At 66.6% G+C, this 14652-nt stretch overlaps 1 protein-coding gene across 2 annotated transcripts; it reads right to left on the bottom strand.

Moving 5' to 3' along the window:
• Positions 1-4160: 4160 nt before the first annotated feature.
• On the bottom strand, positions 4161-14289 carry RNPEPL1 (arginyl aminopeptidase like 1). 2 transcript variants are annotated; one of them, XM_082465299.1, is made up of 11 exons: positions 13603-14289; positions 10068-10208; positions 9390-9523; positions 8755-8871; positions 8343-8578; positions 8019-8132; positions 7530-7642; positions 7040-7148; positions 5876-6106; positions 5638-5780; positions 4161-5155 (listed from the first exon to the last, which is right to left on the bottom strand). In XM_082465299.1, the coding sequence occupies exons 1-11, from the start codon at positions 14128-14130 to the stop codon at positions 4868-4870; spliced, it is 2154 nt and encodes a 717-aa protein (XP_082321425.1). In that variant the 5' UTR covers positions 14131-14289; the 3' UTR covers positions 4161-4867. The 2 variants fall into 2 exon arrangements, with proteins under 2 accessions (XP_082321425.1, XP_082321424.1); XM_082465298.1 differs by having other exon boundaries at positions 9390-9541; positions 13603-14287.
• Between the last annotated feature and the right edge of the window lie 363 nt (positions 14290-14652).

Genomic DNA, 14652 nt, shown 5'->3' with positions numbered 1-14652 from the left:
CTGCACTGCGGGCGTTGCATTCACTTCAGGTCGTGGAGTCTTTTCCTCTCTGCTTGCTCATGCGTTTTTTTTTTGTTTTTTTTTTTTTATGTTGAATCCCAGTTCCTATTCTTTTTTTTTTTTTTTTAATTTATTTATTTTATTTATGGCTGTGTTGGGTCTTCGTTTCTGTGCGAGGGCTTTCTCCAGTTGTGGCAAGCGGGGGCCACTCTTCATCGCGGTGCGCGGGCCTCTCGCTATCGCGGCCTCTCTTGTTGCGGAGCACAGGCTCCAGACGCGCAGGCTCAGCAATTGTGGCTCACGGGCCCAGCCGCTCCGCGGCATGTGGGATCTTCCCAGACCAGGGCTCGAACCCGTGTCCCCTGCATTGGCAGGCGGATTCTCAACCACTGCGCCACCAGGGAAGCCCGCTCATGCGTTTTTGAACAAGGGAGGCTTATCTGGGCCTGGGTGGGTGGGCGGGAGCGCTCTCAGCGCCCTGCCCTGCGCCCGTTAGAGCCCCTCTCGGATGCCGGGCTAGCCCTGTGGGCAGCCTTGGCGCACCCCACGTTCGGGTCCTTGCCCTACTCTTGGCCTTCATCCTCCCAGGGTCTGGTCAGTGATTATTTAGAAAGAAAGTGAAGAAGGAAAAAAAACCCTTAACAGCTGACATCAGATTGCTCTTGGTGAAAGGACAGCCTGTGTTAGGGTGTGTGGCTTAGGGAGGCTGCCTGGGGCGTGGCGGCCTCAGGTGGCCCAGCCTGGCCGGGGAGGTCTGATGGTGGGTAGAGGGGGGCAACGGCTAAGGAAAGGAGGCTGGAGTCCCGGATGTGTTGAGGGCGAGGATGCCTTGATCAGCCTGAGCTGCTTTGTGCGGCCCAGTCTCTCCGTGACCCCGGGTCTTGGGCGAATTCCGCTGCTTCGCTTTTCCTGTGTACTTTCCCTTCGTAAGGCCCTTTGCTGACGCTAGGAGCGCTCTTTGTCAGGTGCTCCGATCCGTGAGTCCCGTCTTCATTGTGACCATTCTTCTCAGGTTGCATTTTTTTAATTTAAAAAGTTGTCCCTTTAAGAAACTTCCAAGGCCTCTGACTGGTTCTTTTTCCTGACTCCTGGTCATCTCACAGGTGCCTGTTCCTGTCTTAGGGTTTATTTCAAACCACCCTCACCCCGCCATTGTGTGGCTGAGACGTTAGTTCTGTTCTGATTACGTTGTTAGCCCTGCTTCCCTGGGGGTCAGTTTGGGCCGGTGAGTGCTGGCCGTCGTGCACGTGGTTGGTGCTCTCCTGGGTGGGTGCGTGACTGGGCCTTATCTTCACATCTGAAGTTCCACCCAAGGCATCTGGCCTGAGAGAGGGGGGCTTATCCCCAGTAAGTCCCAGTAAGAGTGGGGGAGGGGAGAGAAGCGCCCCCAAGGCGAATCTGGACCGCACAGGACACGGCTTGAGGGACTCAAGACGCCCGTACCTGGACCCCAGAGAGGCTCCAGGCAGCGCGGGGCTCTACGCGCAAACCCTCACGCGTCAGCTCTCCACACGCCATCTCTCCTCGCTGCCCCACCTTCCCTGGCCCCAGCAGATCTGATGCTCACGGCCACTCCCATCCCCATCCCGGACGTCACCCCCCTCGGCCCCATTCTCCTGCCTGACTCCTCCCTTCTCTGTCCCGAAAGTTCTGTCTCCCAACACTGCCCTCAGCCCCTATGGTGGTCAGTACTGCCGCTGGCCGAAACCCCCCACCTCCATGCACGTGGCAGGAGTGGACAGACGTGGCGCGTGGCCCCAGCGCATCTGACTGCTGGTGTGAGCCCCTTCACAGCCCCACCTCTGGCGAGGTGCTTTCGTCCATCAGCATGGGTCCTTCAGGAACCAGTGACAGGAAGCCCACACCCCCGCCTGGCCTGAAGTGGACACGAGGCACGAGTGAGAGATAAAACTTCGTCATTTAAAACACTGGTATTTTAGGGACTTCCCTGGCGGTGCAGTGGTTAAGAATCCACCTGCCAACGCAGGGGACATGGGTTTGAGCCCTGGTCTGGGTAGATCCCACATACCGTGGAGCAACTAAGCCCGTGCGCCACAACTACTGAGCCTGCGCTCTAGAGCCCGCGAGCCACAGCTACTGAAGCCCACACACCTAGAGCCCATGCTCCGCAACAAGAGAAGCCGCCGCAATGAGAAGCCCGCGCACCGCAACGAAGAGTAGCCCCCGCTCGTTCCAACTAGAGAAAGCCCGCACGCAGCAACGAAGACCCAACACAGCCAAAAATAAATAAATTAATTAAAACTAAAATAAAATAAAACGTTGGTATTTTAGAGCTGTTTGTTGCCAGAGCACAGACATCGGTCCCAGAATAGGTGTGAGGCTGTATCAGGACATAGGATGCAGGCTGGGGGCTGGCATGGGCCCGTCGCCGGAAGCTGTGGTATACAGCCACAAAACATTTGGTAGAACTCAACCGTGATGACCCATGAGGCAAACGATGTCCAAAATAACTCACAGGTCTGGTGGAAGAGGTTGGGAAACCCTGGCAGCCTGTGTTGGTCACAGGCTGCGTTTGGCAAGATACCACGAGGAAGAGAGAGGCTGAAAAAACATTCCCGGTTTGCAAGCTGGGAGGAAAAGGAATCGAGACAGGCAGGAATGCAGGGACTCATGGGGTTGAGAGGGCACCTGCTCATCCCAGAGGGCAGATCAGAGTCAGGACAGTGTGGCAAGGACAACACTGAGGTGCGGGTGTCACTCCGGTGAGACTGTGGGGCTTGCTTCTGAGCCTCGCAAAGTCGGGCGAGGCCGGGGGGAGCGAAGCAGGCACCTCGGGTGTGGCGGCACGCCCACAGAGGCCATGTCAGGACCTTGGGGGACCGCAGTGCTTTTGAGAGTTGCACTGCCAAAGAAACCAGGAGGCTGGGACTAAAAAGTTTGTGACTAGAGACTTGAAAATGGCCTTGGTGGGGAAGAGGCTGAGGAAGCAGTTCAGCCCCCAAAGAGGGCTCGGCCAATGCCACGTTCAGGTGTGGTCAGTTAGACAGGAGGAGGATGGACCCTTCCCAGGGAAGAGCCAAGGGCCACAGAGAACCCAGGCCTGGGGGAGCCTGGCCCAGGATGGGGTCCCTGGTGGGCCTCTAACACTGCTATGGGGCGGGGGCTTCTGGCCCCCCGTGTTTCTCCCTCCGCAAGGGTGTTGTTGCTGCCGCCCTGTCCCTGTTCCCCGTGGGTGGGTGGCTGGCCTTCCAGCTCACAAGTGGCTGGGCCGAGGGGAGCCCCACCTGGCCCTGGTGCTGGGACAGGCCCCCGAGACCTTGGGCCGTGACTGGATGGGGCCAGGTCAGCTTCTGGCCGGGGCAGGGGGGTGCGGTAGAGGGGTTGGATCTTGAGTGCAGGAAGGAGAGTCAGTGGGACATCTGGTGACCTGGGAGCCGGATGTGGCAGGGCCAGGGTTGCTGGCCCACCATTTGCGGTCCTCCCACGCCCTGGCCCCTTGGGTAGAGGGGGGCTCTGTGACCGGGTCCGGCCAGTGGGTCAGGTGACATGTCACTGCGGGGCCAGAGAGTGTAATCCTGGTGGGAGACCCACAACCAGAGGTGTGCTGCCCCGTGAGCCCAACCCCGCAGGCAACCAGGAGGAGCAGGGCCCGATCACTGCCCTTTGTCGCAGTGGCTGCATCAATCCCAGTGCCCACAGCTTAGCCATCCTTCGTGGTGATGCCCCAAGTGGAGTGCCCAACCTCACTCCCTCTTCCAAGCCCCACCAGTACCTGCAGCCTTGACTGCACCTGTGCTTGCAGACATCCCTCCTTCTCCATCCCCCAAAGTCACACTCACCTCTTCCTTTACTCCAGTTTGGGATGGGGGACCACTGCTGAGAAAGGCCCACAGCAAGGGTGGTGACAAGTGGCCTCCTTGCTTTGGTGTTTGGGGGTCTGGGGCTGGGGGGGGGAGGGGCTGGGGAGGGGGGAGGTTGCCGCTGGTGCTCAGACCCCCAGGGCTGCCGGGCAGGATCGGGGGCTTCCGAGGGCAGAGCCGGGATGGTCAGGAGGGGCTGGGGGCAGAGAAGAGCCTCAGCCCTACCCATCCCCTCCGGCCTCTGGCCGGGAGCCTGCGTGTCTGGCGGTGACCAGCTCAGGACCCCGCCCCACGGCAGCTGGGCAGGTGTGAAGGAGCTGGGACGAACAGGCCGGGAGGTAGTTTGCAGAGTGGAGGTTTAATGGGACAATCACGGTGACCCTGCACAGTGGTCCCCGGGGGGCCCGGCTCTAAGCACTGGGTTCCCCAGGCCTCTTCCAGCAGGGTGGGCCTAGAAAGAGCACCAGCGCCGCCTGCCCCTCCCTGTGTGTTATTGCTGCACTGGCCCCAGGCAGCCCCAAGACAGACTGTCCCGTCCCACTCCCCCTGGGGCCTGGGATCCCGTGATCCCGTGTTCCCTGAGGAGCTAAGGCTTTCCGGGGGCCCCTCCCCAGGGACATCCACCCTCTCCTCGGTGTCCCTTCCCCCCACACGGAGGGCATGTCTGCGTCCTCTGCCGGGGGCCAACCGAGGCTGCCATCCCCGGGGGTGGGGGGTGGGGTCCGCGGGGAGGAAGCACGCTGGGGGGACAGCGTGGCCCGGGCCCCCGGCAGATGTAAGGCACGGTGTGGCGGTCGCCATCCACCCAGGGGCAGCGCCTGGCAGTCAGTGTTGAGACAGGAGGGTGTGGCGTGTGCTGGCCGCTCCAGGCCTGCAGTGCAAGAGGGCTGGGGGGACCAGGTCCCCTGGCATTGGCCGGCCCCGGGGGGGCCCCAGAGAGCCTGCAGGAGGGGTGCGCGGGCCCGGCAGAGCTTCTGGCCAGGCTGAGGCGCGGTCACGGTGGGCCGGGGCCCAGAAGGCACAATCGTGGTGTCGGGAAGTCAGGGCTAGGCAGACACGTTGACATCCCTGAGAGAGATGGCGCTGCCGGGGGCCTCGTCCCCGAGCAGCAGGGCTGGTGCGTCCGCGTCCGCCTCCGAGTCCGCTCTGGCCCCGCCTTGCTCCACGCTGGGCTCTGTGCCGGGGCCCAGGCCCTGGGACAGGATCTGCTGGATGGTCCGGCGCAAGTTGGGGTGCAGCCGGCCCTGCGTCTGGTAGAAGACCTCCAGGGCGAAGGACTTGAGGGCACCGGTGCAGAGGTCCTCATACAGCGGGATGGTGTACATGCGGGACATCTGCGGGCGGCCGCTTGTCACGCTGGCCGCTCCCCGGCCCCTCCCGCCCGCCGGCCCCAGGGCTGCACTCACACTGCCGCAGCGCGCGCCCCACTGTCCTTGCCTCCGCCACTGCAGGCCTCTGTAGAGGCCCCAGCTCCAGGGAGCTCGGGCTAGGGGGGCACTGCCGGGGGACAGGTCTGGGGAGTGGGGAGGCCGGGCCCCTGCAGGCCTGGGGCCCTAGGGCCTCTGAGGAGCTCAGATGCCCCGGCTGTCCACGCCCAGGGCCCAGTGGGCCCAGACCCCCACCCCGGACTCTGCTCCCAGCCTGGCCCTTGGGCACCGCCTCCCCAAGGCCCGGCGGGGTGTGCGCTCTTCCCCCCACTGCCAGCCCCGACGCCACGTCTTCCCCACCCCATTCTCTGGGATGCCCAGTCTGATTGGGCGGGCGCGGGGGCGGGGGCGGGGGCGGGGCGGGGCCGGGCCCGCGCCGGTGGCTGCACCTGGTTCTCAAGGAAGCGCCGCACCCTGTGGAGGTCGGGGTAGTAGTCGTTTCGGACGACGATCTGCAGCCAGCGGATGCGGATCTCGGCGTTCATCGAGTCCAGCAGGGAGGAATAGCACTTGGACAGGCTCGTCACCACCTCTGCCGGCCACGGGCAGGTCAGGCCAGCCGGCCCCTCCCTTCTCCCACCACCGGCCCCTCCCTTCCCCCACCACCCCGCTGGCTGCAGGACTCACCCTGGGGCAGCGGGGACCCGTCCAGGAGCCGGTCCAGGAAGAGCGCCGTCTGGAAGGTCCTCCACTTGGAGATGTCGATGGCGCTGGCAGAGGCGGCCGCCTGGTCCAGGGGCGCCGCGGTCCACAGCTGGAAGAGGGCCTCCACGGGCCGGGTCAGGCTGGATCCCTGAGACAGGTCTGGCTCGGCCAGCGGGGGGCCCGTGGCATTCAGCCAGCGCTCAAACTCCAGCCCTGCAGGGGAGACGCCACCCTGGGGTCCCGAGCAGGCCTGCCCAGGAGACCCCAGACCCCGAGGGTGTGCCTGGGTGTGACTGTTCCGGGGCCTGGAAGCCCCGAGGGCGGGGGCCGTCTGGGGAGGCCGGGGTCACCTCTAGCCCCTGCCACTCCAAACCACTGGGGTGGCTTTGGCGAAGGGGCACACAGAGGCTCGAGCTGGTGACTGAGGGATCCCTGGCCCCTCCACGCATCTCCTGGGTAGAAGACAACGAGGCACTGTAAACCCATGGAGGGGAGGTGGCGGGATAGGCTCTGCCCCACGAGGGGGTAGGGGGCACCACCCTGGGAAAACGATGTTCCTGCTTTAAAACCCTGGAGCTGGGCAGCCGTGGGGGCAGGTTCTGCCCATCGCCCGCTCCCAAAAGCGCTTGGAGCACTGACCAAACCTTCCCAAACACGGGGTCCCCCTGCCCACACCTCCCAGCCACACCTCACTGCCCTATAGCAAGCCCTGGCTTCTCCCTAGACGTCAGACTCTCCAGTCTCTTCTTTGGCCCCCAAGCCCGTGGACCAGGGACACCCCCGTGAGCCTCGCACGCAGGCCAGCTGCCTTCAGCTAGCTCTCAGGCAAACCTCTCTCTGTCTCGCAGATCCTGCCCCAGGCCCTTGGCAGTTTCCGGGGACCTCTTTCTGGGACTGCTTAATCAGGTCTTCCTGGGCTAAGTGCCACCTCCATGCTGGGAAGCACACCCTCCTCTCTGCTCCTATGGTGTCCAGCCCGAGGCCCACACTGTCCAGCGAGGGTGGCTGCAGGAAGGACGGATGAACCCGAGGGAATTTCTTCCAGGCAGAGGGGGCATCTTGTGCGGTGGAGCCCACACACCCGCCGCCTCCCTGGCAGGCCGAGGGCTAGCTGGTTGCGGACCCGCGGCAGGCGGTGGGCCTCACCTGCCCGGCAGTCCACGCTCTGCTCCTTCAGCTCCGGGAAGAAGGTCAGGAAGGAGTCCAGCAGGTCCTGGGCTACCACGCTGGTGAACTTGTACTTCTCCACGTAGGCCTGCTGGGGCAGGGGCAGGGCTCGGCTGGCCTGGGGGCTGGGCACACCACCACCATCCCACCACCCACCCCACAGCTGGGGCCTGCACAGCCGGAAAGGGCCGCCGCACTGAGGCGTCTGCACAGAGCGGTGTGCAGGGCCCAGGGTGGCGCGGAGGCACCCGCTGCTGCCCCATGGGCCCTGCCAAGTGGTCAGAACTGGGAGGGAGGGAGGGAGGGGAGGAAGCACCCCAGGCACTGCCCAGAGAGAAGGCCGTGTCCCAGCTCCACTCATAGGCCCCCGCCACTCCATCCCCACCACCAGGGGAGAAGGGCAGCCCTGGGAGTTGGGGCAGAGACGAGGGGGGCGTGCGGGGCCTGTCTCGGGGAGGGGGCCGCTCACTCGGAGAAAGCTGTCAAAGCGCTGGGGATCCCCGCAGAGCTGCGACAGGTAGTACACGAAGCAGTAGCCCTTCTCGTAAGTGAACAGGTTCATGAGGTGGCTGGGATTCACCCCTGCGAGCGGAACACCCATGGCTCTGGGCAGCGCCCTGACCCTCCCACGTCCCGAGGGATGGGGGCAGGATGGCGGTCAGGTGCTGTGTGGAGCGGGAAGAGGGCCGCTGTCCCTCACATCTGGATGTCCCAGGAGTGCGGAGATGGGGCCCGCCCTACCCGGGGGGCCTCGATGGAGACCTCGGCCCACACACCACGGTGACAGGTGCTCAGAGCCCGTGAGAGGCAGTGGCAGGCTGAGGGGCCCCTGACCTGGCCTCGGCAGGGATGCCACGGTGGGGACAGGGACGCCCGGCCAGAGTTAGCCTGGGGGGGCAAGGACGCCCTGCAGGATGACGTGTCCGGGGCCCGGAGCAGGGCCGGTGGCAGTGGGTACCTGGCTCCAGCTTGACCTGCAGCTTGCTGACTGGGCTGTCCTCGCCGAGGAGCTTCATCTGCCTGTGCAGGGCGTCCAGGCGGAAGGCTGTCTCCAGACAGGTGAAGGCAGCACCTGGACGGGGCAGGTGCGAGGCTGCTGCCCTGAGCCTCGTGGATACGACCCCCGGCCACCCGGCTGGACACACACACGGCAGGGGGACCGCGCCCCGGGGGCCAGGCTGGGCTCCCAGCCCCGCACACAGTGCCCGGATGGCCCTGGTAGCCCAGCCTGCACGAGGCCACGGCGGTGCCCCTGCCGCCCCTCCTCCGGCCCGGGCGGTACCGTAGGTCTCGGTGGTGATGCGGCGCTGCGCGTAGGTGGCCAGGCCCTCACTCAGCCACATCTCCTCCCACGTGGCGTTGGTGACGGCGTTGCCGAACCAGCTGTGGGCCACCTCGTGGATGACGTCGATGATCAGGAACTCGTCGCTCTCCAGGATGGAGGAGATGATGAAGGTGAGGCAGGGGTTCTCCATGGCCACAATGGGGAAGGAGGGGGGCAGGAAGACGATGTCATACCTGCCCAGGGTGGGGGGCGACCGTGAGAGGGCCGGGGCCCGGGCAGTGAGCATCACTTCCTCCCCCGGTCAGACAAGGCCCCCCACCAGGGGCTCCCGCTGCTTCTCGGCAGGGTGGGGACTTGCCCTCTGACCCCTCCTGCAGTCAGCCAGGCTCCCAGGTGCCCCAGGACGTACCTGCCCCACAGGTAGGGCCCGTAGAGGCGCTCGGCTGCGCTCAGCCACTGCTCCACCGCGCCTGACAGCTTGCTGGTGGCCGTGGGCAGGAGGCACGGCTCAGCCCACACGCGGCTCCTGTCACAGGGGAGAGGGTGGGTGGGGGCCGACCAGCCCCCATCCCGCTCACCCCACGAGGCCTTCCCTCTGCTTTTGGGCTCAAACACCACCTACACCTAGTCTGGCCTGGTCCACCGCCCAGCTGCTGCCCGCCGCCCTGCCTCACTCACTGCCACCACGCAGGCCCTTCCCACAGTGGGGGCCAGGCCACATGCGAGGGGCCGCTGGCTCCTTCTGTCTCTGAGTCGAGGGAGCCCGCACAGGCGTGAGGCTATGTCCAGCGGCGGCCCGGCCCGGCAGGAGGACCAGCTTGCGCAGGGCGCTGGGGAGGCCGGAAGCCCAGCCTCCAGGTCTGGGGGTACACGGGAGTGAGAGGAGCCTGGCAGGGACGGCCCCGGGGAGTGGCGATATGGCATGTGGGGTCCTCCGCCGGGCAGCTGCAGACGCGGGCCGCACACCCGGCCCACGGTAGGGTCTCCGCGAGGCCTGGACTCCGGGCGGCGGCGGCGGCTGCAGGAAGCACGAGGCGGCCCTACCTGGGCCCGATGTCTGCCGGCTGGAGGTCCCCGGCCACGAGGGCCACGAGGTAGGCGGGCACGGGGTGCTCCATGTGGAAGCGGTAGACGCCCTCCTCCTCCACGTAGGTGCTCTGTGTGGCACTCATCAGCACCTGCACCCCCGACGGGGCCTGTGTTCGAGGAGGCCCCACCCATCAGGGCACCCTGTGTCCTCGATGGGGAGCCCCACGCCCCGTCAGGGCACCCCGTGTCCCCAGTGGGAAGTCCACAGCCCGGTCAGAAGCCCCACATTCACGGTAGGGGATGCCATGTCCCCGACGGGAAGCCCTGCCACCTGGACCAGGTAGCCACGTCACTGTCGGGGACCCTCTCAGCTCCATCAGAGGTCCCCCCACACTATTCAGGGAACCCCACGCTCCTGGTCTGCACACCTCTTGCCCCAGTCGGGAGTCGGGTGGGCGTAGGGGTGCTGCCACGCTCAGGCCAGGAGCCCTGGGACCCAGCGACTCGGTCTGTGCCCTCCCCTCGTCAGGGTCCTATTGGCTCATCCGGGGTCCAGGACCCCGACCCTATCAGGCTGCCCCCTCCTGCACAGTGAGGAGGGTGGGCTCCTTCTAGAACAGTGGTCCCAGTGGCAGCTGGGGCCAGACTCGGGCAGGTAAGAGTGAGGAGCGGGGCCTGCTGGTGGGCGCTGACCTTGACGACGGCCGAGTAGGTGCACTTGACGGCGGGCGTGTCGAAGCACGGGAAGAAGGAACGGTTGCAGACGGAGTGGCCCTGGGTGAAGACGAAGGGCTTGGCACTGCCGTAGGTCAGCTCTGGGTCCAGCCACCAGATCTGCAGTGGGCGGTGGGCAGGGTATCAGCCGACGGCCCCTGGGCTCTGGCCAGTGACGCCCTCCCCATCATGTGGGCTGAGGCCTCCTGGAGACCAGAGCTGCTGGCTGACGGCCCTCATTGTACCAGTGAGGCGGGGGCACCCGAGGCACACAGGGAATGGGGGGAGCCAGGGGGCCATGCCCCACAGAGAGCAGCACATGGGGATGCCAGAACACCCCTGCCAGCCCAGCCTTGATTCCTGAAAGCTAAGCAGAGTTCCTGGAGAGGGCAAGGCCTTGGGAAGTGGCCCCCACCCCCGTGTCCTTCTCAGGCTTCCAGGCCCAGGGCTGCTGGGGCAGCAGCTGGAGAGGGAGGGAATAAGGAAGGGCCCAGGAGGGGATGGCCTGACTGGGCTCGTCCAGGGCCAACAGCAGCTCCTGGGCACCATCGCTTGCCCACCCTGGGCAGGCACGGCAGCTGACACAGAGTGTGGCCTGTGCTTCGCCACCAGGGCCAGGCCTCTCTCCAGGTGGGAGGCCATGCACGCAGGGAGTCCCCCAGCCTGTGCCCCTCACGCCAGCTGCCAGAGGGAAACTGAGACGGTCAGAGCACCCGAGTCCAAATTCTCACAGGCAGGAGCAAACCCGGTCTCAGCCAGGAAAGGGAGCTGGGAATGTGGACGTGTGGGGAAAGCAGTGCTTCCTGGTGACCCCCACGTATGCCTGAGCCCAGCGCCACCCCTGGAAATGGCGCAGCCTCACAGGGAGGGACCCTCCCCCCCATGGGGAGAAGGGCTCCAGGCCAGGGCCTGTGGGCAGGGAGCTCAGGCCGGGCTCTCGGAGGGGATGGGCGGGACAGCGGCAGCCCGGGGGAGGGCCGCTGGGGCCACGGCCGGAGCCCTGTGGACAGACCCCGCAGCGGCCACCAGCGCCCAGGCACCCACCTCCCGGGCGGGCCAGCACTGGTGGGTGCCTCGCTCGTCGGCAGGACGGACGGGGACCTCCGCACAGGACCTGACACCACGCACGGTGTCCTCGGGAAGGGCAGCCGTCGGGGGCAGGCGTGGGCTCGGGGCAGGAGTGGGGAGGACGCCCTGCAGGGCCGCTGCGCAAGGAAACGGCCCCCGCCCGGAAGATGCCGCCACTGCGCGGTGCTGGTGGCCCGGGGAGGCCACGGGGGCCCAGGACGGGGGTGCTTTTCGGTGCCGTGCCGCCTACCTGCTTCCACGCCTGCCGGACACTGTCGCCCTTGCAGCCAACCGCCCCCCAGATGCCGAGGCCAGGCCCCACCCCCACGAGGGAGCCCTCCCTCGCACCCTCGTGCCCACCACTGCCCCCAGCCTCCCTAGGGCCATTGCAAGACACCCCCTCTCAACTCCGGCCAAACATTCTGGGGTCTCCAGGAAGGTCCGCACGGAGCCTGGGGGAGCTCCCCCAACCCAACCGCAGCCATTCCGTGGGGCCCCAAATCTGTTCTCACGCCCCCTCTGCCGGGACGACACGATCACTGAAGCCAACTGGACTGTCCCTCGTCTACTTTAGTGACCGAGCGCACGCAGGCTCTCCCAGGGCCGTTACGGAAGGACCCCAGCCCCCTGCAAGTGACAGGTCTGAGCAATCCACGGCTGAGCGTAACCCCAGCCGCTTGCCGCTGCGAGCTGTCTGTGCTGAGACCACAGACGTGGAGGACCCCAGACCCAAGTGGGGCTCCCTACCCCGCAAACCCCAGACCCCAGACCCAGGAGGGGGCTGCCTCTCCTGCAGACCCCAGATCTTAGCAGACGCCCAGGCTCGGCAGGGCTGCCTATCCAGTTCCTGCAGACCCAGTCAGACCACTGTCAGCGTTCACAGACGTCTTCAAAACTTCCTTTGGGCCGCTATGTCTCTGTCTTCTCACAGTGAGGGGTCTGCAGCGGTACCTTCCTCTTCTGCGGACCCCCAGGGCTGCCCCAGATGTTCAGAAGGCCTGTCTGGGGAGCCTGTTCAAAAATGCAGACTCCTGGGCCCTGCTACAGAGCTTCCTGGGGCTGGGACCCAGGAATCTGCATTTAAGGAGACTCCCCCCACAGTGGGTCCTTCTGCAGGTAGCCCTTGGCTCATGCTGGGGACAGGCCCCCATGGTCAAGCTGCTGGGGGTATGGTCAGGCCAGCAAGGGTGGCCTGTTATGGGCCTTAGTCCCACCACTCTGCCAGTCTTGGGTGGACCAGACACGTGGGCTCCAAGTTCACAGATCGAGGTCAGGGAGGATCATACCCCTTTGTTCTCACGGCTGTAGTGGGAGGCACACATGCCGCTGTCAGAGACCAGGCTACCCCAGCAGGTGCCAACCCAGCAGGCCAGGGACCAGGCCAGCACACCCACGGAAGCTCACAAAGGAGGTGAGGTGGCAGTTGAGGGCTCCTGGGAATCATGCAGGAAGCCCGTAGGTGTGTGTCTGCTCTAGGCTCTTCCTGTCCAGGTGTCACCTTGATGGCTTCTGACCTGATGCCTCTGTGCCACCTGTGCATCACCCTATCCATTTACATGTTGGGGGCACTGACACATGGAAACTTCTGGGGCCGCCCAGAGCTACGTGTATGTTGTGTGTGTGTGTGTGTGTTTGGGGCGGGCAGTGTCACAAGTGTGCTGTTCACACGGAGACCCAGGAACCCCCATGCTGCCAGAACGGAAGGCCCTGCTCCATCCTGAAAGCCCTCCTATGCACAGGTGGAGGAGCGCTGCAGCCACAGCACCCAGCCTGGGCCACGCAGCCTTCCTGCTGAGCCCCTGGGGCGGCAGGTGCTCCACGTCCAAAGCCCCGCAGAGCCTACGTGTGTCTGTGCTGGGGACACGGGGCAGCCCCGCCGACGCACCCGCCAGTCCCCAGGGGGCCTGAAGCATTAGAGCCAACCCGGGCCTCTCCGCCTCCCACTCCGCCAGGTCTGTCCCTCTTGCCACCTCCAGGGAACATTCCTCTGAAGGCCAGGTCACACGGGGGCCCTTCCACATCTGACACTGCCTGGCCTGCTTCTCAGTGCCAGGCTCCCTCAGATGTATGGCTTGGCGTGTGCTCACCAGAAGCTGTCCCTGTCCCAAGGCAGGGACAGTCCCCGCACACCTGAAAGGAGAGGCTTCCCGTGGTGGCATGCTGTCCCCTGTCCCCACGGTCCAGGGCCAGCACCCAGGCTCTCGCTCGGTCCAAGGTTCCTACGGGCTCCCCGGGCACCAGCTGGGAAGCACTGCAGGCACCTGGACAGGACTCCGGAGCCAGGTGGGGAAGTGCCAGGCCGGCCCCATCTCTCCGCAGGTGCCTCAGGCGCAGAGCCCACGTTAACGCCCCCCCTAGCCTGGCGGCAGCGCGGGGAGAAGCCGCCTGGAAACGACCCGGCGACCAGCCCACCGCCCCAGCGCCCACCCGGCGGCGGGGGACTCACGGCGGGGGCGTCGGTCGAGGTGTAGCGCAGGATGACCTGGAAGGGCTGGTGCGCCTGCAGTTCAGGCGGCAGCGTGACGGTGAGCGAGGAGCCGTAGTCCGTGAAAGGGTCCACCCTGAAGGCCAGCGGGCAGCATGCGGGCTCCGCGCCGGGCGCCTCGGGGAAGGCGGGCAGCGGGGGCGGCGGCGCGGGACCCGGCCCGGGTGCAGCGAAGGCGAAGGCGCAGGGTGGCTCGCCGGCGGCGGCGGGGGCGCGGCGGAAGGCGGCCGAATGCAGGCGCAGGGCCGGGTGCGCGTCGAGCACGAGCGCGCGGGGCGCGGGTCGCCGCGCGCACAGCTCGAGCACCAGGCAGCCGGCCAGCTCGCGCGCCTCGGGCCGCAGCTCCAGGCCCAGCTGCAGGTGGCGGAGGCGGAAGAGCTGCGCGCTGGAGGCCGAGGCCACGTCCAGGGCGGGCGGCGGCTCGGGCGGCGGACGCGCGGGCGCGGCCTCGGCGCCGGGCGCCTTGCGGCAGCAGCACTGCGCCGCCATAGCCGCCGCGCTAGGTGAAATCCATGGGCGGCGGCCGCGCCGGGCCGCGGGGAGCGGGCGAGGGGCGCCGGGAGACGGCGGCGGCGGTGGCGGCGGTGGCGGCGGGGCGAGGGCACAACAGGAAGTCGCGCCGGGAGCCGCCCGGCCCGGCCCCGCGCCGTGCGCCGCCCCGCTCGGGCTCCGCTCGGCCGCCGCCGGGGGCGCTGTGCGCGGGGAGACCGGGGAGCCGGGGGCGAAGTGAGCGGGGGCGCTGTGAACGGGGAGACCGAGGAGCCGAGAGCGGGGCTAGGACCGCGAGCCCGGGGCGCTGTGCGGGGCGGGGGCACAGGGGAGCCGGGGGCGCTGTGCGTGGGGCCGGGGGCGCTGTGCCAGGGCTGGGCCGGGAGCCGGTGCGGTGCATGGGGCTGCAGCTGCCGTGTGCAGGTGGCCGGGGCACTGTGCTGGGGGTGGGGTGGGGGGCGGGGCGCTTTCGAGCCGGGGTGCGCCGGGCGGCGGAGTGGCCCTGCGGTCTCCCCAGCCCTT

The sequence above is a fragment of the Balaenoptera physalus genome, assembly GCF_965194825.1.
Source record: "Balaenoptera physalus genome assembly, chromosome: 6".
Taxonomy (NCBI): Eukaryota; Metazoa; Chordata; class Mammalia; order Artiodactyla; family Balaenopteridae; genus Balaenoptera; species Balaenoptera physalus.
This window is presented reverse-complemented; position numbering and strand designations above follow the sequence as displayed.

Bases quoted from the DNA above. Each gene is read 5' to 3' on its own strand.
- RNPEPL1 (XM_082465298.1), bottom strand. From the start codon at position 14,130: ATGGCGGCGCAGTGCTGCTGCCGCAAGGCGCCCGGCGCCGAGGCCGCG. The intron at 10,209-13,602 runs GTGAGTCCCCCG...CGCCCACTGCAG, and splicing joins CCTCGACCGACGCCCCCGCC to ATCTGGTGGCTGGACCCAGA. The intron at 7,149-7,529 runs GTGAGCGGCCCC...CTGCCCCAGCAG, and splicing joins GCTTTGACAGCTTTCTCCGA to GCCTACGTGGAGAAGTACAA.